Source organism: Stegodyphus dumicola, chromosome 12 (genome assembly GCF_044657685.1).
Source record: "Stegodyphus dumicola isolate Sdum_Otavi_A_Nest chromosome 12, ASM4465768v1".
NCBI classification, from domain to species: Eukaryota; Metazoa; Arthropoda; class Arachnida; order Araneae; family Eresidae; genus Stegodyphus; species Stegodyphus dumicola.
In genome coordinates, this window is record NC_140779.1 from 15,895,775 (window position 1) to 15,923,302 (window position 27,528).

General features: G+C 30.3%; 2 protein-coding genes across 3 annotated transcripts in view; one reads left to right on the forward strand and one right to left on the reverse strand.

Annotated features, from left to right (window-relative positions):
• Positions 1-7,313: 7,313 nt before the first annotated feature.
• Positions 7,314-22,152, reverse strand: LOC118190540 (cytochrome c oxidase assembly factor 6 homolog). Its single transcript, XM_085827494.1, has 3 exons — positions 22,020-22,152; positions 17,858-18,001; positions 7,314-7,596 (listed from the first exon to the last, which is right to left on the reverse strand). The coding sequence occupies exons 2-3, from the start codon at positions 17,999-18,001 to the stop codon at positions 7,507-7,509; spliced, it is 234 nt and encodes a 77-aa protein (XP_085683620.1). The 5' UTR covers positions 22,020-22,152; the 3' UTR covers positions 7,314-7,506.
• Positions 22,153-22,267: 115 nt separating this feature from the next.
• Setd3 (SET domain containing 3) overlaps positions 22,268-27,528 on the forward strand; it is a 40,316-nt gene continuing 35,055 nt past the window's right edge. The window contains exons 1-4 of one of the 2 annotated variants that reach the window (XM_035361266.2): positions 22,268-22,538; positions 26,364-26,459; positions 26,899-27,044; positions 27,314-27,386. In XM_035361266.2, coding sequence (XP_035217157.1) covers positions 22,427-22,538; positions 26,364-26,459; positions 26,899-27,044; positions 27,314-27,386 — 427 coding nt within the window. In that variant the 5' untranslated portion in view covers positions 22,268-22,426. The remainder of the gene's footprint in view (positions 22,539-26,363; positions 26,460-26,898; positions 27,045-27,313; positions 27,387-27,528) is intronic. The other variant, XM_035361267.2, reaches the window with a different exon arrangement.

Here is a 27,528-nt window from a genome sequence, read left to right on the forward strand (position 1 = left end):
CCAAACGATTAAATTCCATGATGCACTTCATAGCATGGCATAGCTATCTTTGTGTAAACATCAGTGAATTTAATGTATGTGAAAATTCTACATAAAAATAAGCGTATTTAACATAACAAAACCTAAAAGCATTTAATTTAGGGATTTTGCATCATCTACAGTAAAAGGAGGAAATTGTGTATATATGACATAATAGAGCAAGGAAAGGAAAACCCGCAGCAGTGTTGACGCGTGATTATCCTATATTGAAGAGGAAGAATTGCGTTGTATGCTGTTGTGCTGATATCGTAAAGAAAACATGGCATTCGATACGATTTTAATTCCATTTTTATGTCCAATTGACATATGTGGCCACAATCACTTGGCACCCTATTCAAGAAAATTAACATTTTTGATATTATTGCAATAGGAAGCAGCATAGCGAAATTACGTCTAAGCACAGACAGAAGCTTAAGCCCGTAGTTATGCAAGATGGAAGCACGATAAGTTTTGGTTTCAGTTCCCAATTATTACGTCATCAGAGCTGCGCAGGCCATAGAATGAGCTAGAAATGACGCAATCCAGATAAGTTATTGCGATTTTTAAAGCAGAGAGGGAGAATTAAAATTTGTCCGTTAGTTTAAATTATAATATTGATTCACATATTTTCGTTATCTTACATATACATTAGTGAAACTAGATGTAAATAAAAAAGTAATAAGCAAATATTAGCTATGAACCTTTTGTAATTTAAATCTCAAGTTGTGAGGGGGGAAAGTAATATCCATTTTGAGAACTGGAGATATCTCATTAATTTCTCTAAATTCATAATTTAGTACAGTATATATTAAATGTACTTGGAATTAAACAAATATTCTCTATTCGTATAAAGCTAATATAAATTAAAATTTTTTAATCGCAAAAATAAAATTGATAATTGCTGCGAGCTAATATGTAAATTAAGTACACGTATCTAAAAGTATGAAAAAATATATTATTCCAAAAAATTAAATTGCATAAGCGAATAATTGTTTGATTGTTGAGCAGGCAGGAGACGGACTTATCAAGGGGAAGTTGCCCCCAAACCTCAATTCGTGCGTCAACTTCACCTAGTTTAGCAAATGCTAGTATGACTCAGGAAAACTTTCTATTTACTAATCTTATTATTATTTTTTTTTTTTATTTTGATAGATTGTATATAGTATTTTAGGTTTACATACATAATTCGTGTAGGGGAAGTTTCCAGTAGGCAAGAGTTTCTAAAAAATTTGGTTTTCTACTATTAATTGACATTTAATTAATTTTAACTCTAGTCATTTACTTGCTATTTTCTCAAAATTCCACTGTTTAAATTTCGTTTTTAGTAATTCACAACATTTGGTTTTACTTTTGGTTTTGAAATTTACTTTTACTTTTGCCTATATGGATGGCGAAACACGAATTGAGTAATTGAAGAGTTAGGTTTGGGGCAACTTCCCCTTCATAAGTCTGTCTTTTGCCTGTTCAACAATTATTCGCTTATGCAATTTAATTTTTTGGAATGATATATTTTTTAATGGTTTTAGATACGTGCACTTAATTTACATATGCTCTTAGAATTTAAATGATATTGTAAATTAGTTCGCAGCAATTATCAAGTTTATTTTTATTTTTACACTTAAATTTTTTAAAATTTTATATTAGCTTTATACGAATAGAGAATACTTGTTAAATTCAAATTTCATTCCTTGCAGCAATGGCGCAAATGAATTATTTAAATTTAATCTAACGTTTCTATATTCTTGTGAAACAATTAAATGTACTTTGGATTTTTAGGCATGCATCTGGTGATTGCAAAGAATAAAATGTTTTGTATGGAAGGTGATCCTGAATTTACTCCAGCTTATGATTAATAACGTATCAAATTTTCAAAAATATTAAAAAAGCTACTATTTTAAATAATTATTCTCAATATAAGCAGCTTGGAATAATGGGCTTAACCCTTTCACGACGGCGCACCTTTGTTTCAGACACTCATGCAGAACGGAAGGGAATCGAAGGCAGTCATCGTAAAGGACGGGGAGTTTTGCATTGCTAAGCCTAATGTTATAAAACAAAGTCAGAAAAAAAGTTTCACTTCTAGCGTCGTAATTTTTGGTATCATTTTAGATTATTACTTGTGCTCTTATATATGTTAAATTAGCATTTAACCCTTTCCCGATGGGCGTCCCATATACGCATTCCCTCTTACTGCTGGGCGTCCCATTCACGCATCACTAGAGATTGCATTCAGAGCGCGGGCGATGCGTATATGCATTTTAAGCTGGAACGTTTTTCTGAAGACCATAAATGGCATCCTATGTCCATTACCTTCGAAATGAACACTGTTTTAGGTTCCTGAACTTGCGTTTGATATATTCTGCCCGACTAGTATTTTACTCATCAACTGTTGCGAGGGTAAACAGAGGTGGTCTCTTTAAATCGCCACTTGCTAATATAAACATTCGCGTGTCTGATTTACATCCAATTCCTTTTTTTTATTCTATTTTCCTCCTCTACTATGTATGGTTTTTTAGGGTTGCATTGCCTTCAAATATATTTCGGGTTCTTCTCTTTTTTATTTCGGAAAGCCTTGCCTCCAGTCTATTATGACGTGAAGGTGCTATTTATCAGAGGAAGAATGCACTCGTATGGTTAAGAACCATTTCCTAACACAGATGAGAGTGATGATTCATTTTCTGAAGATTTAGAAAGTGATACTTTTTCTAAGAGTTAGAAAGTGATACTTCTCCGTGCTTCGGGATTTACCACACTCAGTCTTCATTTTAAATTTTGTTACTTCTTACTGTAAATAGTCTTTATTGTATTGTTTTATTAATTTTGAACTTTGTTGATGGATTTTTATAAACTAAACTTTGGAATAATTTGAATAGTGCTTCCTAAAATTACTTTACAAGATAAAAAATTTTTTAAATATATTTTCATGTAAAATAAAGAAAAAAAAGGTTATTAAAGATGTCAACACTGTTGTGCTGAAACAGAGCCCATAAGTAGTACTGGCACCATGATGTGGTACAGTGATTGCATTTTATCTTAGTAAATTAATCAGGTCAGCCAACTAAAAATCCTACTTCATAAAAAGACACCTTTATGTAGGTGATAGGTTTCAAATTAAAAATCTGACCTTGAAGGCTATCTGCATTTTTTATGCTGCAGCAGCACTTTGAATTTTAATGTCTTGGCATATGCTACACAACTTAAAAATCCCATCATCATTCATAATAACCCTAGCTTTACTGTACAGAAAATTTTTCCTTAACACCTAGAAAAAAAACCTTGAAGGCTATTTGCATTTTTATACTGAAGCAGTGCTTTGAAGGTCAATGCTTTGGCATATGCTAGGCAACTCAAAAAAGCCATCATATTAATATGGAATCAATTTATTGCTGAGGGTCATTCTGAACGGTATGCTGGATCTCATGCTGTTTAATATAGTTGGTGATTAAAGATATGATTTAAGATTTTTCACTTATGGAGAAATCAATAATTATTATAATAAATAATCTGTTGGATCCAATCTTCATATCAATAAAATGAAATTTTGATTTTACTTATAAAGCTACATTTTAAAAACGTTATATTAGAAAAAGTGACACAAGGGAAATTATTTTTCAAGAATTTTCGTGAAGATGTTAAATAAAAAATTCGAAATTAATTTTATTATTTAGCTTGTGAAGAACCAAGAAATTAAAACACTTTGTTCTGCTACAGATATTTTCACTCATTTTTATTGTAATTATAAATAATAAATCCTTTCTGAACATCCTAGAAATTTATTTACTGTGTGTTATTTTTATATTTCGGGCCTAGGACAACTTAGTTTTGAAATATAATGTTTATAAAATGGTTCAAATGTTACAACCTCTGCATTAGAAAATTTCCAAATTTTTTTTTTGAATTTCATGAGTAGCTATGTAATCACTGAATAGTGCAGATTATTAGGCAATATGTAATTTTGATGGCCTGATTCAGAAATTTTATATTCATCTCCTTTTTCAGAAGGGTCATCATATTTTACCCAACATATCATCAATTTCGAAATTATCTAATCTCAATGTGTTATTGAGATTAGATAATTTGGAAAAATTGGGTAACCAATTATTATGCTATTTCTTTAGATTAGGGAAAAAGAAGAAAACGTGTTTTAACACAAACACTGAATTTCTATAACGAAGTTGTAGTAAAACCAGGAAACTCCTGGTTATTGTTCACGTACCCTAATTTATCACAAAGTCTCCCAGTTTTTAATGTTTAGCCTTTACTAAGAAAAATGTTTCCCAGCAATAAATGGAATTAAGTGAATTAACGAAATTTAAATTGCACGAATACTTTTATTCTACTCTTAGTGATTATCAGTGTAATTTTATTAAATTTATTTCATCTAAATTTTTTAACTATATTTAGACATTTTCTATAAAACTTTTTATGAAATTTCAACCATTGTTTGGTAACTTGCTAATGTTTGTGTTTAATTCTGTATTATAACGGGTAGGCAAACACTTTTAACCATGGCTCAGAAAGGACATTTAAAGTGCATCATGAGGGCAGGGATGTCCCAAGGTGCGACAGTGCTTGTGTGACAACTTGTTTAATTTCTACATTAAAGCCACTAGAAATGATAGAACTATATTCTTCGGCAGATGCACATGTTATATCTAGTTTTCTCAGTTTGGGTTGATTGATAGTATAATCACTGAGATGACGCACATTCGTACTGCTGAATTTCATTAGTTTGCATTCAAAATCACGAGGAAAGTAATGAAAATGTCATTGCGGATTTCATAACAGGTCAGAATAAACAATTAAAAAAGCTCGATTCATCTGGCTTTTGCCCACCAAATTTTACGTAGGGCATATAAGTTTATCTACACAGTGGTATGTATTACATTAATCATTGGTTTTATTTTTATCGTATTTAAAAGTACTTTGTTAAATAAATGCTCTCATTCTCTACTTAAGATTTCTCATTATAAGAAACTTACAAAGTAAAATTAGCTAAAGAACATAAAATTTAGAATATCTAATTAAATATTAATAATACATACCCTGTCATATATATATATATGACAGGGTATATATATATATATATATGTATCCAGAAGAAATCGAGCCACAATCATGAAACTTGGCAGGAATGTAGTCTGGTAAGAGAGATGCAAATGATTTAAATTTCGACGCCGTTGAGACAAGGATAAGCATGCTATGCGCTTATGAGATGCGCAGCTGGGAGAGTTTAAAAGCTTGGTTGCTCATGGTGTAAGGCTATTCAAACGAATCTGTTGACTTGGATGGACATTATTGTGACTAGACAGAAATAGGCAGCAGCATGAACAGTGGTCGGACTTTGAGAAGGGGCGTATAGTAGGCTCAGAGAAGCAGGTTGGTCAAACAGTCACCTCGGTCGGAGTGATATGGTAGTTGCTCGGTCCTGCGAACAATGGATTACGGAAGGGATAGTCTACCATCACGGAGGGTCAGGGCATCCCAGGAACACAAATGAGTGTGAAGATTGCTTAATAATCAGAGCGGCCACTTCTGCACCAACAATATCGCTAGAATCGATTTGACACCATTTACCACCTGCCAGACATCTGGTGGTATCAAGGGAAACCATTCGAAGACGACTGGCCGACGCTAGTACATGCTGCCAACATCCTTTAAGATGCCTACCAATGAGCCCACATCATAGGCAGTGTTAACTAGATTTTTGCCGAACTCGGGCAAGCTTGAGTGTGACCAACTGAAGGTATGTGATCTTCAGTGATGAATCTCGATTTAGTCTCAATGCTGATGACTAACATGTACATGTGTGGAAGTGGCCAGGCCAACGGTCTGATCCAGCATTTGTTGTCAAGTGGCATTCAACGATTACACAAGGTGTGATAGTGTGGGGAGCGATTTGTTGGGACACATGATCACCTGTAATGCTTCAAGGCATTTTGATGGCTCGCATTTACATGGATATTTTAACACCACTTGTACTGCCTATGTTATCAAATCGCCCAGGTGCTATTTATCAGCAAGACTACGCGTGTCCATATACTACATGACTCTCCCAACAATGTCTTCAAAGGTATGACATACTCCCGTGGTCTGTCAGGTTACCAGACCTCTCGCCAATACAGCATGTTTGGGACATGCTTGGAAGGCAACTGCAGCTGTTGTGGAATATTGGTGAATTAACTGCTCAGTTCCAAAGATTATGGCATGATCTTCTGCAGGGAGTCATAGGTGACATACTTGATTCGATCCCATTCCGCGTTTTGGCTTGTATAGCTGCCAGAAGTGGCTACATTACTTATTGATTTGTAACCTTTCTCCTGCCATAAATTCTTAATAAAATGATCTTCTGTTCTGAATTTGTAATCATTTGTTTATCTTTTCATACACTACATATATGTTAAGTTTTGTGATAGCAGTTCGTTTCCTTCTTTGATATATATTTTGTGACAATGTATTTTACATCAGAATCACATTATAAATAGTTCAGTACTTCTGAATCCTGCATTACAAAATGAATTTATTTCATCTAAATTTTTTAACTATATTTAGACATTTTCTATAAAACTTTTTATGAAATTTCAACCATTGTTTGGTAACTTGCTAATGTTTGTGTTTAATTCTGTATTATAACGGGTAGGCAAACACTTTTAACCATGGCTCAGAAAGGACATTTAAAGTGCATCATGAGGGCAGGGATGTCCCAAGGTGCGATAGTGCTTGTGTGACAACTTGTTTAATTTCTACATTAAAGCCACTAGAAATGATAGAACTATATTCTTCGGCAGATGCACATGTTATATCTAGTTTTCTCAGTTTGGGTTGATTGGTAGTATAATCACTGAGATGACGCACATTCGTACTGCTGAATTTCAGTAGTTTGCATTCAAAATCACGAGAAAAGTAATGAAAATGTCATTGCGGATTTCATAACAGGTCAGAATAAACAATTAAAAAAGCTCGATTCATCTGGCTTTTGCCCACCAAATTTTACGTAGGGCATATAAGTTTATCTACACAGTGGTATGTATTACATTAATCATTGGTTTTATTTTTATCGTATTTAAAAGTACTTTGTTAAATAAATGCTCTCATTCTCTACTTAAGATTTCTCATTATAAGAAACTTACAAAGTAAAATTAGCTAAAGAACATAAAATTTAGCATTCTTTTCAATGGTGTTATAGTGTGAAAAACTTCCTGTTTTTTTCCTATTTTAGGCTTGACAGATATCAGTTTAGTTTCCATATACAATATTATTCTCAAAAATTAAAGCATTCCAATGAATTATGACAATTTTTTTATAAATAATTGCTTTACTTAAATATCTACAATATTATGCTTGTATTTCAACCTTTTGGTTTAGTAAAACCTGAGATTTTTATTCAGGGAGGGAAAGCATAAATACACAAATTACATAATAAAAATAAACTAACAAGCTGTAAAAACTGTTCAGTGGTACACAAATGGGCATTAAACATTTGTAACATCAGGATTTTTTTAGTTCTTCAACTGGATCTTGAGATTGAAGCTTTTCTTTAAATTTCAGGTATTCTCTTTTACGTATAAAATGTTGTACCTGTAAAAAACAAACTGATTACCATACATTAGTATAATACACAAACTCTTTACCAATCTTATCTGCATTAGAACTAAATTAGAAATAAATTGAAAAAAAGTTTAAAATGTATTTAAAAAATGTTTAAGGGGAATATAATATTAGAGACTGATCAGTAAACCAAGATAAATATAATTTATTCTAAGTGTATAATGTGTATAAAACTTTAAAATTAGCTTTTTGGAAAATTATGACATTTATTTCCATAAATGTCTGCCTTCTAACATTTGAATAATCAGTTATTACATTTTTAGGTCCATGGATAAGCAAGATACAATACTAATAAATGATGAAATCAAATAATTTTTTTCCTATATACTTTAAATCAATTATGTTTAAGCTTCTTAAAAAATTTTATCATCTATTGTTATTATTCATAACTAAAACTTGTTTCAACTATAAGCATTGTTATAAAGCATTTCAAATTTTAAAAGAGGGTTTATGAAATGTAATGAGCATTAATTGATGCAAGGATGTACATATTATTTTGAACTTAAATAACTGGAGTAAACTTCAATGTCCTCACATTAATTTCAATGAAAAAAGCTTAAGAAATATGAGATAAATGTTAAGGTCTTTATTTTTCTTGACAAGGGTACTTTATAATTTGATATCAGTAAAGGAAGCATTATAGCATTGTCTTTGAAGATTCAGTATGCAGCTGTGGTTGAAACTAATCACAAAGATGAGATGAACTTCTGAAAGATGAGATGAAAAGTCTTAATGTAAATATTAATTTAACTTAAAACAGTTTTTTAAAACAAACAATTATTATTACATTTTAAAAATCATTTTCATGATTATCTTTGCATCTACTTTAATCAGTTATACATTATTAGACTTCCATATGAAATATTTGATACTTTCTCATTACCTGGACCCCCACCCCCCAAACTGAAAAGTTGTGAAAAAATATTTATGAGGTTATATGTATGTAGATTATGCAGTATGTCACCAAAATGGTTATGTGGACAATGTTACCAGAAGTATTTATTTGGCAAGCCAAGTATGCACATGCCTCGTGTTTTGGCCATGCGATGCTACAGTTGTATGATGCCAAATCTGTGGAATTCTGTGATCTCCTTGAAGCAAAAACAGATTGTTGTATACATGGGGAGAATAACCACACAAAAAAGAAGGATTTTTTGTAAAAGTGTTTTATTATTACCGTTTCTTGCTTTCTTAATTTTATTCATTAACTGCTCTCACATTGAATTCTTATTGTGCTGCCATTTTGAAAACAGCTGTTGTCTTTAGTGAAAAATTAGTCACCAATGAGTTCATAACTTTTTGGTTGGGGAAAAAAGTACCAAATATTTAATTTATTTTTACATATCCTTCTAACCACATAATCTACAGTTATGTAAGGTTGATTAAAAGGCTTTTCAAAATGCTTTCTCACACTAAATCCCATAATAGCTGGAAATATGCATAATACAGTAAACATATAATTGAGTTTAAAAATTTGACGAAACAGGTGAATATCTCGGTATCAGTTTTATACTGATCTTTTTATTCAACATAAAACTGATACAAAATTATTTATCTGTCTATTTGGGGGTGGGGGTTAAATTTTTGAATTTTATGGGGACCATATAAAAAAACTTTCTATATTTTCAGAATCTTTCTATACCTAATACTGAAACTACTGCTATGAAATTCTGCACCATATTGTGAAAAACTGTAATTTAAAATATATGTCTCATATCTATGGATACAGCATTTATAGCTACTTTTTTCAAACACTGTGGAGATTTTTCGATAAAATACATGATAAAATTTATGTGATTGAAAGTTTCATTACACTTAAGACAGTTTTTAAAATTGGCTGAAACTCAATCTTATTAATTTTAGAGAAATGCTCTATGCCTTTCAAATGATACTGACACTAAATCTCATAATTTTCTCCTTCATGAAGCAAAAGCTATAATAGAATATTTTTGCTCCTTAAAAGAATTATGGCATATATATTTTTACATAAATCAGTTTTTAAAATTAATAGTGGCTCATTCTACGGTTTGCATGCACTTACATTAATTATTTTTGCATCGTTAATAATATGACAAAAAAAAAAAAAGGATTTGCTTTACCAAAGATGAATGATTATGGAATAATAAGAGAATATGGAAATGCATTACTAAAATTTAGATAATGTAAAGATTCATAAAGAAAGTTGAATATAATAACAAATTACTATAATTCTGCTACTAATGAATTTTCCAAGCCATTTATTATATATCTGGTGGAAAGCAATTTTAAATCAGCATTAATTCCAGTTGATTACCACTAAAATGAGATTCAACGTATTCATTGGATAACAGCTTGATCTGAAATCTTTAAGAGCCAAAATTAAACTTTTATTCTTTACCTTACTTTTTACCTTCCAGAAACTTTAGTAAAATTCTTCTTATTAGAATTTCACATGGTAAAATCTTTTACATCTATAAATACTGCAATTTTATTCTATAAGTTGAATATAGCAATTCTTACAATTATACTGAATGGGTTTATTTAAATAGCATTTGAAAATCCACTAGGACAAGAAACTAGAATATATATATTTATTGTGTGCTATAAATATGCAACATTTTGAGATACGAATAATAAAACTAATTAAGGATATTACAAATTCAGAAAGCTTCATGCTGCATTTTGAAAATACTGAAATGGGTACTTCCTTCTTAAAGGTGCCCCTGGATTTAGTCATCAAAACTGGCAAACTGAATTGCTTTCAGTGTCAGATAAATGTCATATATGACCCCTCAGCCACTCTGTAATATGTAAATCCTTGTTTTTATCATGTTCCTCTCCTACACACTTTAAGAAACAAATCAGCAATAATTGTATATCATTAGCATTCTTACAGTGCAAATGCATAATTTTTTTTTAAAGACACTTTATGTTCCTTTCATATAAGCTATATATAATAGAAATTTCATTTGGGGTGATGGTGGAAGGAAACAGTCTGAGTCAATTTCAAGTTTAAACATTTATGCATGCACTATAGTTGGCAATGAAGACTAGATTCCTTTACTTTTTTGGACAAAAATTCATCATGTCATTTATCTTTTTGCCTCTTAAGTCTAATGTTTGATGTCATCTCATTAAACAGCCTAATTTCAATGGCACTGAAAATTTCTCTTCATTACAAATATAATGATAACAGACACCGTCCAATCTTCTCTCTACCTCAATCTTCTTATATTTTTCTTTCCCTATAAACACATTATCAGACATTTGAATTTTCCAAAGAAATGGTTCACATTTTAAGCCTCTTTAAATAGGTATATCGATACAAAAGGGCAGTCTCTCTAAATTGTTCAGCAAATTCATCAGCATTGAAGCATTTATCCAAATCCTGGCAGAATGTAAATATCTGTGATTATAACTTATTTCAGCAATATTTCTTTAACACTGTTATGCTTGGCCTTACTCAACTTTTTCCTAACATCCAAATTTTTTCATAAGTATTATACAATTTCTTTTTTCTCACATGGTGCTAACTATACATTGGGATAAATTAAATGTTCACTAAATATTGACTTGGTTACATCCATTCTATATTTTTTATTATAATATTAATTTTATCTTCAATGCAAAATGTTTTATATTTACAATTCATTATATGGATGAGGTTTTGATAAAATAAATTTTCCTAAATGTGTATTTAACAAATTTAAAGAACGATGAGCTTCATCTGGAAAAAGTTGAGGAGCTCCAACTGTTATCTGTTTTTCTTCTTTATAATCAATCAAAATACATTCTTGCTATCTTTAAGATATGTTTATTCTGTATCCTTATTTTCCAAAATTGGGTATTATATCTACTTCACACAGATTCCATTTTAAACACAAAGAAATGAAATATGGAAAAGAATATAAAAAAGCAGGTAATTAATTTTAAAAGCTTTATGCTAATTAACTCAGATATCTTATTAGTTTGGCTGTACTTGCAGTATTACCAGAATGCATATAAATCAGAGTTCTTGAGTTTAGGGAAAGAGCTTTTGGCAAGCCACTCTGATTCGCTTCCCTGCCAGTTGAATTTAATTCATCAGATGAAGTTTCATCATGCTGCTTTTGCTTTATAAATATCTAGGGTTGAATCAAGGTTTAGTAGGGCACAGTAATTTGTATTCTGAATTATCCTCAAGTATCAGAGTTTGTTTCTGTTATACCTTTAATGTTTTTATAATTATCATATTGATGTGTTAATACATAGTTTTTATTTTAAACATTAACATTGTGATACCTTTAGTTAAAAAGCACATGGGACAATAAGTTGTATGACAATTTTTATGGTTCTAATAGAATTGGCATTTTAAAGTACTGAAGAACCATATACGTGGAATAACAAAAATATTTATTGTGATCCCAACAACTAAAACTTTGATTATTTAAAATTTTTCATTTGGAAGCTGAAGAATTTTAAAATAGGAAGTTGAAAAAAAAAATCAGTTTAAGTTGTTAATAAAATTTATTTTAGCCAACTTTCATATGGATGGAGGTTCACTATAACATATTTTTACAAGAAATCAAATTGAATCAAAAATGTCATTTGTTATAAGCAAGATTTACTATGGAGGGATTTGACTTTACATTTCTTTATTGAAAAAGTTAATGGATTTTTTTTATCAATTTAAAATGGGATAAAAATCAGTTTATTATATTTATCAGATATTAGGCTGAAATTTGAGGATAAGACTTCTAAATTTCTAAATAAAGTGGAATATTTCACTTCTACTTTTACTATTTATGCCATTTTATAGTATTTTAAAATTCTTATATATATATATGTATGGTACTGATAAAGACATATCATATGATTAGGTTAAAATGTTTAGCCTTTGTTTTTGTTTAAACATTCATAATACTCTATTACATTTAATTTCAAAATGCCCCTTCCTTAATAAGAGGGGGAAAAATTCTATTTATATTGCCTTTATTTTATATAACTTCTAAAGAAATAAGAAGTGCCTATTTTTTAATGCGTTTTATTTTTTAATGACTTTTAAGTGCTTATTTTTAAGTATGACTTTTAAGACATCAATTTAAGTATATGTCAGGTGTAAGTATTATCTATATACAAATAATATATATAATCTTCTCATCGGAAAAAGAAAACAACAAGTATTAAAAAAAAAAAAAAAAAAAAAAAAAAAAAAAAAAAAGATGATGCACAAAGTCTGCTGAAATCCCCGTCCATTATTTGGACTTAAAGTTCTTAAGAAGTTTTTCCCTTTTGATGCAGGTTGAAGTTCCTGTGTAAGGCAAACACCTTGTTGTTGTCTCTCCTGGTCATTCTGAGCAGGTTGCTCTCAAGTTAGGTAACGGCAATTCGGCTACCAGCCACTGGATTTCTCTGCAGAGAGATATGAATTCTTTGGCAGAACAAACCAAAATTGCTCTTCATTGAAACACACAAGAGAAGGTTTCTCTCTTTCCATTGCAAACTAACTGTTTTAACTGGAGTTGCATTCCCTGTTTTTGTTCAGGATGTCCTGTGCATATCTGGACAATTTTCTGAATTCTTATTTGCCCCAAAATTTTCAGAGTGTCTCTCAGTTGCTGAGAACAACCCTGATTGATTGCAGATATAATGATGACAGGCCTGGGAAATCTCTCTAAGAGTTTTACGGCTCAGACTTAGGACTCAAACCAGGTGGTCTATGACAATGAATAGCAAAACACCTCACATTGCAGTTTTTCTTGGGAACAAAACAATGTTTCTCCTTCGGACCACCACGAAGGAAACAAAAAATGGTACATGATTGCTGCTCATGTTCAGTTTTTCAGAGAATTTTGGGTTGTTTGTTGGAAAATAGCTGAGGACGTTATTATGTTATGCATATTAGCAAATGTCTGAATTTTACATATTTGTGATTATGTACTAAAACTGACATATTAATTTTTATTCTGATGCAAAATGAAGCTACAGTTGAATAATGATTGTAGATCAATTGCAAAAAATTGGGATTTAAAGTGCATTTACAATCAGATAAATGGTCAGATGAGTTTATAATTCTTTTAAAGAACCATTTTCTTTATTAATGTAAGATCTTAAAAGATCTTAAAGATTTCGTTTAGTCTGTTATTAACTTTTTTACTTTTAGAAAAAAAGCCTGTTTTAAAAAATTTTAATTTCTAAATTTCTTTTCTTTTTTACACATTATACACTTTTATTCATGATTACCACCTGTCATCATTTTCATTTTGTATTACAATATCTGTCACAAACCAACATTATTGTCAATTTATATTCAACATTGTAAAAGTGTATTGTTCATCAGTGCATGTTAATCATTTAAAAACTCATTTTATTTCAACTTCCTAGCACCATTTTGCTATAAATATTATTCTATATCACACATGTCATAAATAAATAGGTTTAGACAAAATTTCTTAATTTTATTGTGTACACCATTGTCTTCATTAAAAATTAAAATTCTATAATCATGATAAAACTTTGCAGCCACATATAGATTATAAGCCTCTACATATTTCTTTCTGTGAAAAAAATATGTTTGAACAATAACTTACTTTTTCTAAAAGTTTTGATATTTTCAATCTATGTCATATTAACTGGGAAAAAAAAATAAATACACAGAAACAAATGATGCAGATTTTAAAGTTGAAATTCTTTTTGAGTTCAGTTTTAATATTGCTCAATCTTAAAGATTGCTTTATGAGTTATCAACAGAAGTGCTTTAAAATACTTGTATGATTTTTGCAAAAGTAATTTAGCTTAATGGTAAACTCTTTTTTGAGTTATTAAACTGCAATATAAGTTTTTAGATTAAAAATTTTTAATTTATAAATTTACTACATCCTAAAAAAATTTAAGAAATTATTAGTAGCATTTGTTAATTTGTAAAATTTCAGTTCTTTCAATTATTCAAGTTCTTTACCAATGTTTTCTCAAATTTCACTTATTACATTTATTAACTTATAAATAATTCTATGCAATCAGACGAACTAAATTTTGAATAATTTTTTTTTCTTTGGAAAATCAGTTGATGTTGATTATGTTTGCCAAATTCAGCTTTCTTAATGCAGAATCAAAACATGTAAATGGAAATAAACTGAAGAAAAAATTAAAAGGGTCAACTATTTTCTGGAGCAGATATATTAAAAGATAAGGCCAGTGCCAGAGCATGTGCAACCATAGATTGCACCAGGCAGGAAAATTTTTATAGTTCAGAAAGGAACCTTGCAGCAGAATTTTGAAGTCGGCAAAGTTTGCACCGGGTGGCAAAATGCCTAGCTTTAGCCCTGATTATAAAGTAAACTAGAAGAGAAAAGATTGATCTTAAAGTGTCATTTCTAAAGATTGATCTTAAAGTGCCATTTCTAAGATAAACTATTTGCTCTCTATATATACAGGGTGTCCAGAATTAAAGAACCGTGTTTCAAAGCTGAAACCAGTCATCAGAAATGTTTCCTATACAGGATTAATTTATCAATTAAGAAGTTCAGTTGTCATAATGTCAAATTCTCAGTATTAATCACAATTAATTAACAATTGATATATCACAATCTGATCTTATACTTCTGCCCCCTCTCATGTCTTGCATCTATCTGCACGAACACTTAAAATAGTGCCCTCTAGTGATGAGCAGGTTTATCCAAGAAAACTGTAAAATTTTGTAGCAGACTTAATGAAGGGATGGGAATGTCTTTCAGCTAAAAAAAAAATTAGTTACAACTACTGCCAACAGAGAGCACTGTATTAACACAGCTATACTTTTACAATTTTATAAATTTTCTTACAACAAAACATAATCCACATGATGGCCATCATTTTCAGCCACCATATAAATCACAAGATGACAATGTTTCACAGTTGACTGAAGTATATTGTTATGAAATGTGCAGCCGCAGTGAGATAGCTTCCATGCAAAGCAGTTTTAGGGTTGTCATAAAATGGCAAGAGAAGACAGGGTTGCCACATTTGGTAAGAAATCGTCTGTTTGGCGACATGCTATGGCCAGATGGAGAACCATCTGGAACGAATTCTTACTGGTTTAACCCAGAATGTTTTCAAACACAAGCCAAAAGCTATATAAACCCTGCTGGTACGCTGAGAGTTAGTATCGAGTCAAGTCAGTCAGTCAGTGAGAGTCCATCGAATTAACAGTCAGTCATCGAGTGCACTGAAAGAGTCTCTTAGTGTGTTGCGGTTGGTGCATCGTCGAGAGAGTGTGTTGAGCTCCAGGAAAGACTGAACCAAGGAGTTGGGAGCTGTACTCTAGTGTATCGCGAGTTGTAGCATGGAGTCTCGAGAGTACGTGGAGTTCTGAGAACAATTGAGCAGAGTCGGGAGCTGTACTCCAGTGCTTTGCAGTGAAGCTGTCTCCACCATTATACCCTGATAACCTCGAGGTTGTGTCGCTGGTTGTGTCAGCATGTTTATAGTAGTTCTTTGACGGCTGTGTAAATGTGTTATTGGAGCTGTCTTGGATAATACTAGCCAATAAAGAAGGTTTTGATACTTCATCGAGTGCTGTTCTCGTTATTCACTCCAAATCCGCACGAACCTGTACTTACGAACGTGAAAAGAAGTAAAATAATGTAACAGTATGATAGACAATGTGAGCATGTGGTGTGAAATGCTGGCTTTACATTCAAGTAAAATTCTTGTATTTTCATGACTTATCAGATGTTTCAAATGCCCTCAAAACCAACAATCACATGGATTGTGGTCTGGGGATTGGGGAGGCCCCACATTATGAAAGTGCCAGCTGTTGACACGTTCTTGTGTAAAATGATGTTTAGGAATATTCTTAACTCCCTCTTGTATAAAGATTGTGTGTTTAAGGCACTAACGTGCTTGCACAGCTGGACTATTTCATTATCTAATGTGATGTATATTGCTGTCCAGCGGTCGAGCATGTCACTAGATCTGTAGAACTCAACTTTTTGAAGTGTATGGGCTGAGAATAAATGATGCGGATTTTCTGATTCCCAGATCTGGCAATTGTGCATATTCACTGCCCCATCCAAATGAATATGTGCTTTGTTTGTCCAGAGGATATTCCAAGGCCATTCTGAATCAACCTCAAAGTGAGCAAGAAAGTGAAATGGGAACCCAGACTGGAGCTTCAAATTTGTGGAAACAACTGCTGCACCAGTGAAAGTTTGTAAAGATAATATTGTAGGATATTTAGTAAGATCTTATGGAGAGTTAAAAGTGGTCTATCCAACACCTCTGCTACATGCCAGATACTGGTGATTGCCATAAAGTTATGTTCTCTACCACCTGAACTGCAACTTCCTGTACTGCTTCTACAGACACAGGTTTTTTTCCCCTCTTCTAGGATGAACAGAAAATGATCTTGTTTCTTCAAATTTTATCTTCTGAAGATTTTTAACATTCACTGGACCTCTTTGAATACCCTTCAAAGTCTGAAATTTCCATAGAGCAACTACTGTGGAATTACTGTTTTCATAAAACAATTTTACTAACAAAGTACGATCTCACAAAAAGCACACTGAAAACAAAAAATCTCCATGAATATTTCCAGGTTTTGTAACAGGAGCTCCATGACAGCAATAAATATATACATTTTTACTACACGTTTTCAAAGTAAAATGAATTCTGATGACATTATATGTAACTCATTTATTTTTGCTGAAAGATATTCCCATCCTTTCATTAAGTCCACCCCAAAATTTAACAATTTTCTGATGAATGAAAATAAATATTTTCTCCAGAAACTGCATGATCCAGCTACAGTTTCTGAGAGATTTCATAAGGTTGGGGACTTTTGGTCATCATGAAATAGCAGAGACCTCGGTAGACTATGGGAACAATCTGATAGCACTCATAACTGTCACTGCACTACAGATTGTTATTCTTCTTATCCATTATGATATAAACTGTATTTTCCTTCATTATTATTTAGCTGCCAGTTATGGCAATCTGGCAGTATGGCTTATTTTATTAGGTTGAGGTAAACTTCTATAAGGCATGGCATGCTAGTATGTGTCATTTTTTTATAAAATGGTGCTTTAGCAGAGTCAAATGCAACATGTTTTAAGTAGTAAATATGAAAACATATCTACTATTATTTTGTTGATTCATTGTAAAATTAGTGCATTTTGATCAGGCAAAAATTTAGTATTAGTTGTAATAAAAATTTATGGGAAGTCAACAAGGATCACACAGGGTAGATTAATAAATATAACACATGCAATTAAATTACAATAAAAACTCTAATTACCCATAGATTAGGGCAGTCATCTTCGAAACTTCTTTTTTCATTTTCACATTTCGATTGATTATCATTATTTTGATCTAAACAATCCCAATATGCATCACGGGAACTCCAGCATTTTTTCCTTTTTTCTTTATCTGGAAATGACATCTATGACACAAAACATTGAGTTATTTTTGGGATACTTAATGACTAATTACACCTGAAATATAAGCAGAAGATGCACAATATTTTAAGTGCAAACAATTAGTAAATTCACTTTATTCTGCTTTAGATTTCAAATTAAAACATTCAATGCAAACAAGTCTACTGTCTCAATAAGAAATAATTCTCCCAAAGCTATATCATTTTTAAAAATTAAAAGCAAGCAAAAAACAACCTAGTTTTGTGCAGAATTTGAGCAAAACTATGGATTTTGCTCAGACACAGTTATAGTCTTTTTAGAAGAGGGGGGGGGGAGACTAAAATTTCTTTTTTGCTTAAATTTTAAACAGACCATTTTGTATAATGAAATGCTTTAAGTTGGTTATTTAAAATATTAGCAGTATTTAATACTGATTTGTCATATCAAACTAGTATTTGTATTTTTTTTAGCAGTTTTAATGATAAATATGAAAGTAACATAATTTTCAAAAATATCTATATATTATAACTAATAACCTTCAATTTATTTGGTCAGGATTTCATTCATGCAAGATTTTTGCTTTAGTTGATGCAAAATTGAATTAACTTGAAATATCAAAGTCAAATATATAAATTACTGATTTTAATAACACAAATTTATTACACAGAAAAGATATGTAATGTGAATATTAATTTAAATACAGAGAGTACTTATACAATTTTATAATGATTTCAATAAAGAATTTAAAAAACACGTGTTTTGGAATAAAAATTTTTAATAACAGACTATTCTACAAAATGAGAAATATCATCTGCCACTTTTAAATTTATTCTTCTTTCAAACTGTTACAAATAAACATGCTGTGGACTGCCACTTTTCGAAAAGAAAGATTTCTATTCCGTAATTAAAAAATGTTGTGGAATGCATGGTAATAAAATTTTTAGGTTGGATCCTAGCAGAGCCCACACCCTTGCCATGATGGCACGAATGATTTTGGTTGGTGATAATTGCACCAATATTGGTAACCCTACTTTGATACACTAGATATTCCAACTGCATAAATCCATAACTAAGGGTAATGTGCAGAATCATCCATTTATATGGCGCATATCAATGTGTACATGGACAAAGTCAAAGGAGTGCATAATGCCAAGTTTGTGCAATTCTCTGATTTTTTTTAAGTGAAAATAGGTCGATGGATACCAAGTTTGTGCAATTCTTTGACTTGTTATTTTCCAAGTTGGCGTTTTGAGAAACACGCGAAGCAGTGGGTGATTCTTCACTTTCCCGGTTTGTCGCCAAGAGTGTAGGCTTTCCTAGGATTTTAGCAATTTTTATATTAAAGGCAACATTATTAATTGGAAAGGTAAAACTGTCAATCATTCCTTCTACATAGAAAGAAGACTCTAAACAAACACCTGAAAAGGTACATACTGTTTCTAACGTTGTTCAAGCTGAATCAAGTAATAAGAGAAATTCTACCGGTACAGAAATTAATCGTAAAGTCTTTAAATATATTTGCAGCAACAATAAATAAAATATTAAACAAATATTTACAACTTAATAATGACCACTATTTAGTGAAATGATACCATTTCCTATATTAAACAAGCTATTAATTGTTTAACATAATTATAATGTGTTAATTTTTTTTCTGGTCCCATTCTGGAATGAACAAAAAACATGGCTAGAAGAAATTAGCACAAAGAGGGAAAAAGTTTAAGAAATTTTAGAAAAAATGGGAAAAACTTGCTGAATTCCCATTCAGAACAGTTCAATGAAAATGATCTTCTTCAAGTAGGACAAGCATGCAAATGAAGAACATGATTAAGAATGTAAATAAAAAGAGAACATACCTTAATTGGACCCCCCATCCCCCCCCCCCAAAAAAAAATTGAGCCAGCTTTAATTATATCTTACAGTTTGCTAAGAAAATTTTGTTTAATGCTGTGCCTGACATGGAACGAAGTTCTAAAAGTTTATACCAAAATTTTGGTAAAATGTTCATCAGCTATAAAAATTGCATAAGAGAATAAATTAGTCATATTCATAATCAATATTTATTTTTTTTTGTCAAAAAATATTTTACTTATATGTTTATCCATTAAAAGAAAATCTTAACAACAGATTTTCTTAATTTTTCAAAGATTTTAATTAACTTTGATGATTTTATTGCTTACACATATACACATTTTCCTCCCAATTTACTCAAGCTGATGACTAAATTCTAATTATAGGTATTTTTATTACACTTGCTTAGTGTACTTTCATTGATAGCTAAATTTATCACATTAAGTTAGATCTTTGTATAATCTATGTGGAAGAATTCATAAAATTTGAGTTCAGCAAGATCTTTATTTATTCTGGAAAACAAAATAAATGCTTTAACATTATATCTGGAAAACAAAATAAATGCTCTAAGATTTAAGACTCATATAAATAATAAGACTTAATCTATTTAATCAGTGTTACATAAAAATAGAAAAAAAGAAGAAACAGGAAGATAATACCGATTCATAAAGGTGAGTTTCATAATATTGAGTTCCTAATGAAACTATCATATACACATCTTGTTGTACCTTTTGCAGTTGCAATATACAGTCAAAACCAATTAGTGCTCTTTTAACACAAAGTTATTTTAACAGGTTAGTATTGCTTCTGGGTAGAGTAGACTTAAAGGTACCCCTTGTATTATGGCAAAGTTGTTGTTTGATTTATCGCCAAGTTGTTGTTTCATTTATGGTAGCCTGAGTAGTTGAATGTTATGGAGACACTATTGTGACGTAATCGGGTGCATGATTCTGGGAAATTTTGAATCATGGGATGTTTTGTAAGCATTATTGTGGTGTATGTTAAAACCGTTTAGATGGGTTTGAAGGAAGAAAGGTTCAGATGGTCACTATGTGAAGTGTTCGATCAGAAAGAGTACCTGGTTTGAAAAAAGTCATTTGAGTATGATTGATATTTTGATTTTTACGTGGCTCTGGGTGTACGAAGCGAACTCGAAATCATGGCAAGTGAATATTTGCTTTTGGTAGTGTTTAAATGTATAACATATTTTTCCTTTTTTATGTTATTTTATTGTTTGGTTTAAAATGTATTTTATTGAGATTATGTATTTTTTGTTTGCCTATATTGTAGACTTTGGTGCTCCTTTGACTTTCCTTAAGTGAAAATATATTGATGTGTACATGGACAAAGTAAAATAGGTTTTAAGTGAAAATAGGTTGACGTGTACATGGATAACGTTAAAAGAGTGCGCAATGCCATTTTCGTGCAATTTGTAGATTTTTTTTAAAGTGAAAATAGGTCGACGTGTACATGGATAAAGTCAAAGGAGTGCACAATGCCATTTTTGTGCAATTCGGAGTTTTTTTTTTAAGTGAAAATAAGTCGATGTGTACATGGATACCGAGTTTGTGCAATTGTTTGTCTTGTTATTTTGGCTTTGTGTGGCTTGCTATTTTGGCTTTTTGGCGCAAAGACAAAATAACGAGTCAAAGAAATGCACAAAATCGGTATCCATGTACCGCCAAAAAACGCCAAGGGGTACCCTAAACTATACTTTTACCCTGCTTCTTTTAAGACAGCAAAATAACAAGATAGATCATATGGATTCATTGTATTGAATATCTTTAGAAAAAATGCTCTACATTAAAATTAATGAAATCATGTTTAAAGGTTACACAGGTGTGAGCACTACAGATTTTTAAAGCACAAGAACTGAATTTTTAAAGTTGACTTTTTATTTTCTTCAAAATTTATACAGTGCAGTAAAACAAGTTAAGGAAGTAAGAAATTCTGCAGACCGCGGTATTTTTTTTATTTGTTACTAGTTGATAGGGAAGAGACTTTGGTGCAATGAAAGAATCAGTAAGCATCAAAATGAATAATACTCATATAAATAATATCAGCTACTGTGTTTGTTTCCCAAACATAAAACGAACAGTAAAATTAGAAACTCAAAGGACTACTACATAAAAATAGACAGTATACGCATAATAAATGACAAAAATTATCAAAAGCAATGCAAGTTGTCTTTACTTTCGTCTGCTGCCGACTCACAGAAATAAAAAAAATTAAAGATTTATTGTTTTGTTGCCAGTTTTCTAAGATATAAAGTATAATTTTTCCCTCCGCGCATTAACGCCGTTGTAAAATTATGATTATCATTCATCACCCCTTAAGATACCATAAGAACAAAAAAACATCCAAAAGTAAAATGTGTAGTTGTTTTGTATTTTCACAGTGGATAATGAATTCATCTTATTTTCGAAGGGGCGAATCTAAGTGCAACGCTCTGGCAATATGCAAACCAATGGTGCAAAATGAAAGCACGTGGTAATGTTGTTTTGTAAATGTACTGTTTTGCTGTGAGATGGTTGTTTTGATCAGTGGGTTGTATTAAAATAAAAACGTTTACAACGAAAGTTAGCGCTGATTCATCGAATATGAAAAATTCGAAGAAAAAAGTTACGCAAAATTGTGCACCTCATGAAACAAACAAAGTGCCAAAGAAAGTAAAAGATCATTTGAAACCAATCGTGCAAAAACTTTTAAATCGTAAGATCCACAAATATTTGACTGAAATGAAAATAATTTTTCTTTGAATAGATTAAGGGTTATAAGTTTCTAAAAATTAAAAGTTAGTGGTTATCAATTTTTAGGGTCCTGTTTAAAAGTTCAGAGAATACTTTTTTTGTTATACGATTCCTAGTAAAACTGATTTAGCTAGAAAATATCACGACGAAATATACAATAATAGGATATTTTATCCATCTGTTTATCGTAAATTAGCTGTTCTATTGAAAGTGAAATATGATAGTAGCGGCATTCGTAGCATCTTCCAAAATTTAGATATTCATATGCTTTCATCAAATAACAGATTTTCCTAATAAAAGTTTTGCATAAATCTGATGTACATGTACTTGTATTGAAGTTCTTTTACTGTACTGTGTGATTTACTAATAATTTAGCCAATATCTAATAACATTTTCTCTTTAGTGCCAATATTTAAATTACATTCACAGCCTATGTTTGAAATATTTAAGTGAAATTTTTGCATTCAAAATCTAACAAGTTTGGTCTAGGGAGTATCAATCAAAAGTAAAATTTCGAGTCTTCAGTTGACATCTAGCTCATGCTAAAATGATTCTGCTTCTGTATGAAAAAAATTATGCCTTTTCATTTTTAGAGTTTATGTGTAAAATATATAAGGGAGCCAGTTTCACTTAAAAAATCTCCCATGAAAGGACTTCTCCCTTGACTGATTTCCATAATGAAATAAACCAACACTTTATAGAAATTTTTATTTAAAAAATTAAGTAAAGCTTAAGTATTACTGTAATTTCAAAAACTTAAGTAAAGTTTTTGAAATTACAGTAGAAGCTCGATTATCCCAAGGTAATCGGGACTGTAACCACCTCAAATAATCAAAAACTCAATTGACTGGGACTAATTTTTATATAGTACCAATTTTTCAAAAAAATTTTTTTACTTAAAATTCTAAAAAATTCGTGTGCAAGAATTACTATTAACATTTTAACAATTTTTTTTATAATGAAATAAATTTTATTTCCTTCAGATAAACAAATAATCTCTAGTACATTTTATTTTGTGATAAAAATATTTTTGAAAAAAACTAGAATAAATAAACCCCTGTCCACATTTACACAAGTTGTGAAATTTTGTCAGATTTCTTATGTACATTTGTATGAGACATTAATTTTTTTTTTGGAAAAAGCCAGTCTCATTTCAAAATCCTTCACAAAGGCATCTCTTTCTTTAGACAGAAAGCCCTAATGTGCTTTTGCCATAATTGCAATAAAACAAAGTTTCAACATATCTAATTTTTAAATTGTTCATTTCATTAGTATCCTCAACATCACTGCAGTGTTTATTATTCTGTACATTTACACCACAAATAATTTTTTTGGTCTCTCATAACTTGGTTTTCTATTTTCTACATTTATCCATTCCAAAAGGACATCCTTTTATCCTTTCAAACATTTCTGCAGCTTCATCAGCTACTGTTGCTTTTATTTTTAATACATGAAATCCACATTTTTTTTCACTGAAGTAGGTAATAAAGAAGGCAGTCAAACTATCATGATAGGAAAATTTAAAAGATCTATCATACATATGAGAACTTGAGCATATAACTGGTTTTTGCTGTACTCTCTAATGTTACTGCATTTTCTGAAAGATTTCTTTAAATTGATTGGCAGCTTGATCAATGGGGATTTCAACTGATAAATGGCCAGTTAATAGAGGCTCAACTGTAATTTTTATTAAAGATGTCCTCTATATTAAATGCGTAAAATATCCATTAAAAAAAAATCAGTTATGCCTAGAATTGTGAATAATTTTACTATTGTTAAATATATGTTCAGAAAATTTTGGGAAATACTAATTTACATTATATAATAATTTGGAAGAGTGATTTTTATATATTTGGTTAATAATTATAAATAATATAATTAAAAAGAATAGAGAACAGTAGCCATGGCAATTGAAATGTTAATGTTTAATTAATATTTCTGGTAGTATAGTGATATGTATTATCTGTTATGAAGCCGAAACATCACAATGAGTGCATTAGAAGCTGTGTTAATTTTTTGTTTCTTTATTACATGAATTATGAATTTTTAAAGTTATGTTTTATTATTTATTCCAAAATTGTATCAAAATATCTGTTCGAACATTAATTAATAATATTCTGAAATTTAAGAGTTTGAGATTTCAGTAACCTTAAAGAAAGATTATACAGCAGTATTTCACCTTTGCAGATTGATTTGCTCCAATTAGTAATTCATAAAGAAAAATATAATGATCGATTAAAATTTTGCTTCTGAGATGGTATTGGCATGCTAATGATACATTATCAGATGATAATTTAGCATGGTGTGGGAAAGCTAATTTCCAGAATCAGTGAAAAAGTTAATTTGCAGATTTTATATTTTTTTAGTCCTATTTTTATTATTGAAAGAAGGTTTCATAGGTCATTCCCAAAGGTTTCATAAAGTAAGAGTTTGTAAAATTAATTATCTTCAGTATAGGGTGTATGGAATGACCAAGATTGGTCATATTCTGAAACTTGCAGGTAAGTGGTGCAGCTGTTATGCATTTAAAATAAATGTAGCAAATATGGTGAACTAAAACTACTCAGTACACACACACACACACACACACACACACACACACAAAAAAAAAAAAAAAAAAAAAGAATAATTTGTATAATTTTTTTTTTTTGCAAAGCTATGAGATGTTTCTTTCCATTTGAAATCTGAAAAGCAGTAGATGCAGTTGTTAAGAATATTCTTTTTTCCTTTTTAATCTGATTGATTTAAATAAAAATACACTGAATTCATGATATATATGATTAAAAACATTAAATATTTTTATGGAATTATATATATATTTTTTGACTTTCCAAATATATTGAAGATGTATGATGTTCCCACATTAATTTAAATGTATATTCATCTAGTAGCATATCAAATATTTTGTTATTCCATATGAACTATATTGATGATCTTTACTGATAAACCACATTAAAATTTAAAAGATCCTTGGTACTTACGTATTAACGCAACCAGGCCAAAATTCGCATAAATTGCCAAATTTGGCGACCCTACTTACGGCAACCCTACGTGTTATACGTAGTTTTGTAAAAAGAGCATGTGGAGATTCACAAAATTTTCCTGCATTTTTGTGCAAATTTTTGTAATTTATGAGAAATAGCAGTGTACATGGATAAAGTCAAGAGTGTGTGCAATGCCATTTTTGTGCAATTCTGGGATGTTTTTTTAAGTAAAAATAAGTCGATGTGTACATGGTTATGGCGAATACGGTTTTAAATCAGTGCTAAAAGCAATAGCCAAAAGATTTCCGCCGAAAAAATAATTCTGCAACTTATTCAAATTCGAAACCGGAAGGGTTTAATTGCTATTTTATATTTTAAAACAAAATAATATAAAAAACTGTATTAAAAATTATCTGTAATTAATAAATGTACATTTTCTTTCTATTCATACTTTTTTACTCAACTTACAAATCGTGCCAACCTGGTTGCGATAATACGTAAGTACCAGATCCTTTGTGGGCAGCCATTAAAATATAAACCCTGTAATATATTTTCTTTTCTTATATTTTTTTCTCCTTTTAAATTAATATTAAATGTAAATCTTATAAATATTAAAAATCTTCAAAGTATTTATTTTTTCAAGATGTTTGTGAAGTGCAGTATTACTAGTATTTTCATGTGCATTAAAATAATAATTAATATTGATAATGTTATATTTGTGTTAGGAATTTAAATCTTGTACTAATATAAAGCATATTAAATGTCTTATTTATTAGCCATAACTGTTTTACTTTGCTTTATAGAATGCTCTAATTCAAAAGTTTTGTCTAGAAAATTAGAATGGGATGAAATGAAAGCAAATTGTGCATTATTACAAACTATACAAGAGCTTGAAAAGAGTAAGTTTTCTAAGCTTTTTAAAGTTTCGTTTGCAAAGCATTAAAATTTTTTCGGTAACTTCTGAGTATCTGCTCTCTTTTCCCATTAATTTGTGAAAGTGTTTTGTAAATAATATTGTATGTCAATATATTGCGTATGTTTGTGCACAAAGAAATGGCTAAAAAGCACTGGGTATAACATATTTTTTCAAACTATTGATAATTAACCACTGATGTAGAGAAACCACTCAGTACTACTTAAATTAAAAATTTTATATATTGTTTTGATCAATAACTGAAGTGACTTAGAGTAGCTTTCTGAGAATGCTTATTTTCATGCAAAATTAAATAATAAAATTTGTGTGTTTTAGCTGTTATTTGAATTTTTAATTTTTGTAAAACAGTGGCAAAACAAACTATTATATAATTCTGTTATATTATTATATTATATCTTTTTCAGAATATCATTTCCCAGCCACTGACCGAAGTCAACACTGGGAAAAATTTTATGAATGGTGCTCAGAGCATGGAGCTAAGTTTAGCTGTGTAAAAGTAAAAGAAATAAGTGATGGAAATTTCGGTGTTGTGGCAGAGGAAGATATAAAGGTCTGTTTATTTTACAGCTTTTCTTTTTAAATGTAAATACTTTTTACTATTATATGTTTTATAGTATTTATATAGGGATGTCAGGAAAAGCAGTGCATTTTGAAATACTATAATAATTTTTATTATAAATCTAATAAATTCAATAAAGCATTTCATCAATGATATCAGTTTATTTCTCTTATTAATGTGCCACTTAATTTTATTGTGTCATAATTTGGTATTTGAAAATAAAGTTAATTGATTGAAGTATTATTATATTGTCTACTTAGGAGCACGAGCCATTTCTCACTATTCCTAGAAAAATGATGATGTCTGAAATTTCTGCAAAGAATTCAAAATTAGGTATGATTGTAATACTTTTTTTACACAAAAATTTACTGGTACTATTATAGCATGGAGTTCATGTCAGTTTACATTTTAATGTGTGCTTTACCAATAAATTTAATCTTGTCTAATATAACCAAAATTATGCATATGTAAAGTG

Excerpts from the sequence above, each read along its gene's own strand:
- LOC118190540 (XM_085827494.1), bottom strand. The coding sequence starts at position 18,001 with ATGTCATTTCCAGATAAAGAAAAAAGGAAAAAATGCTGGAGTTCCCGT. Across the intron at positions 7,597-17,857 it reads ATGACTGCCCTAATCTATGG|GTACAACATTTTATACGTAA; the intron begins GTAATTAGAGTT and ends TGTTTTTTACAG.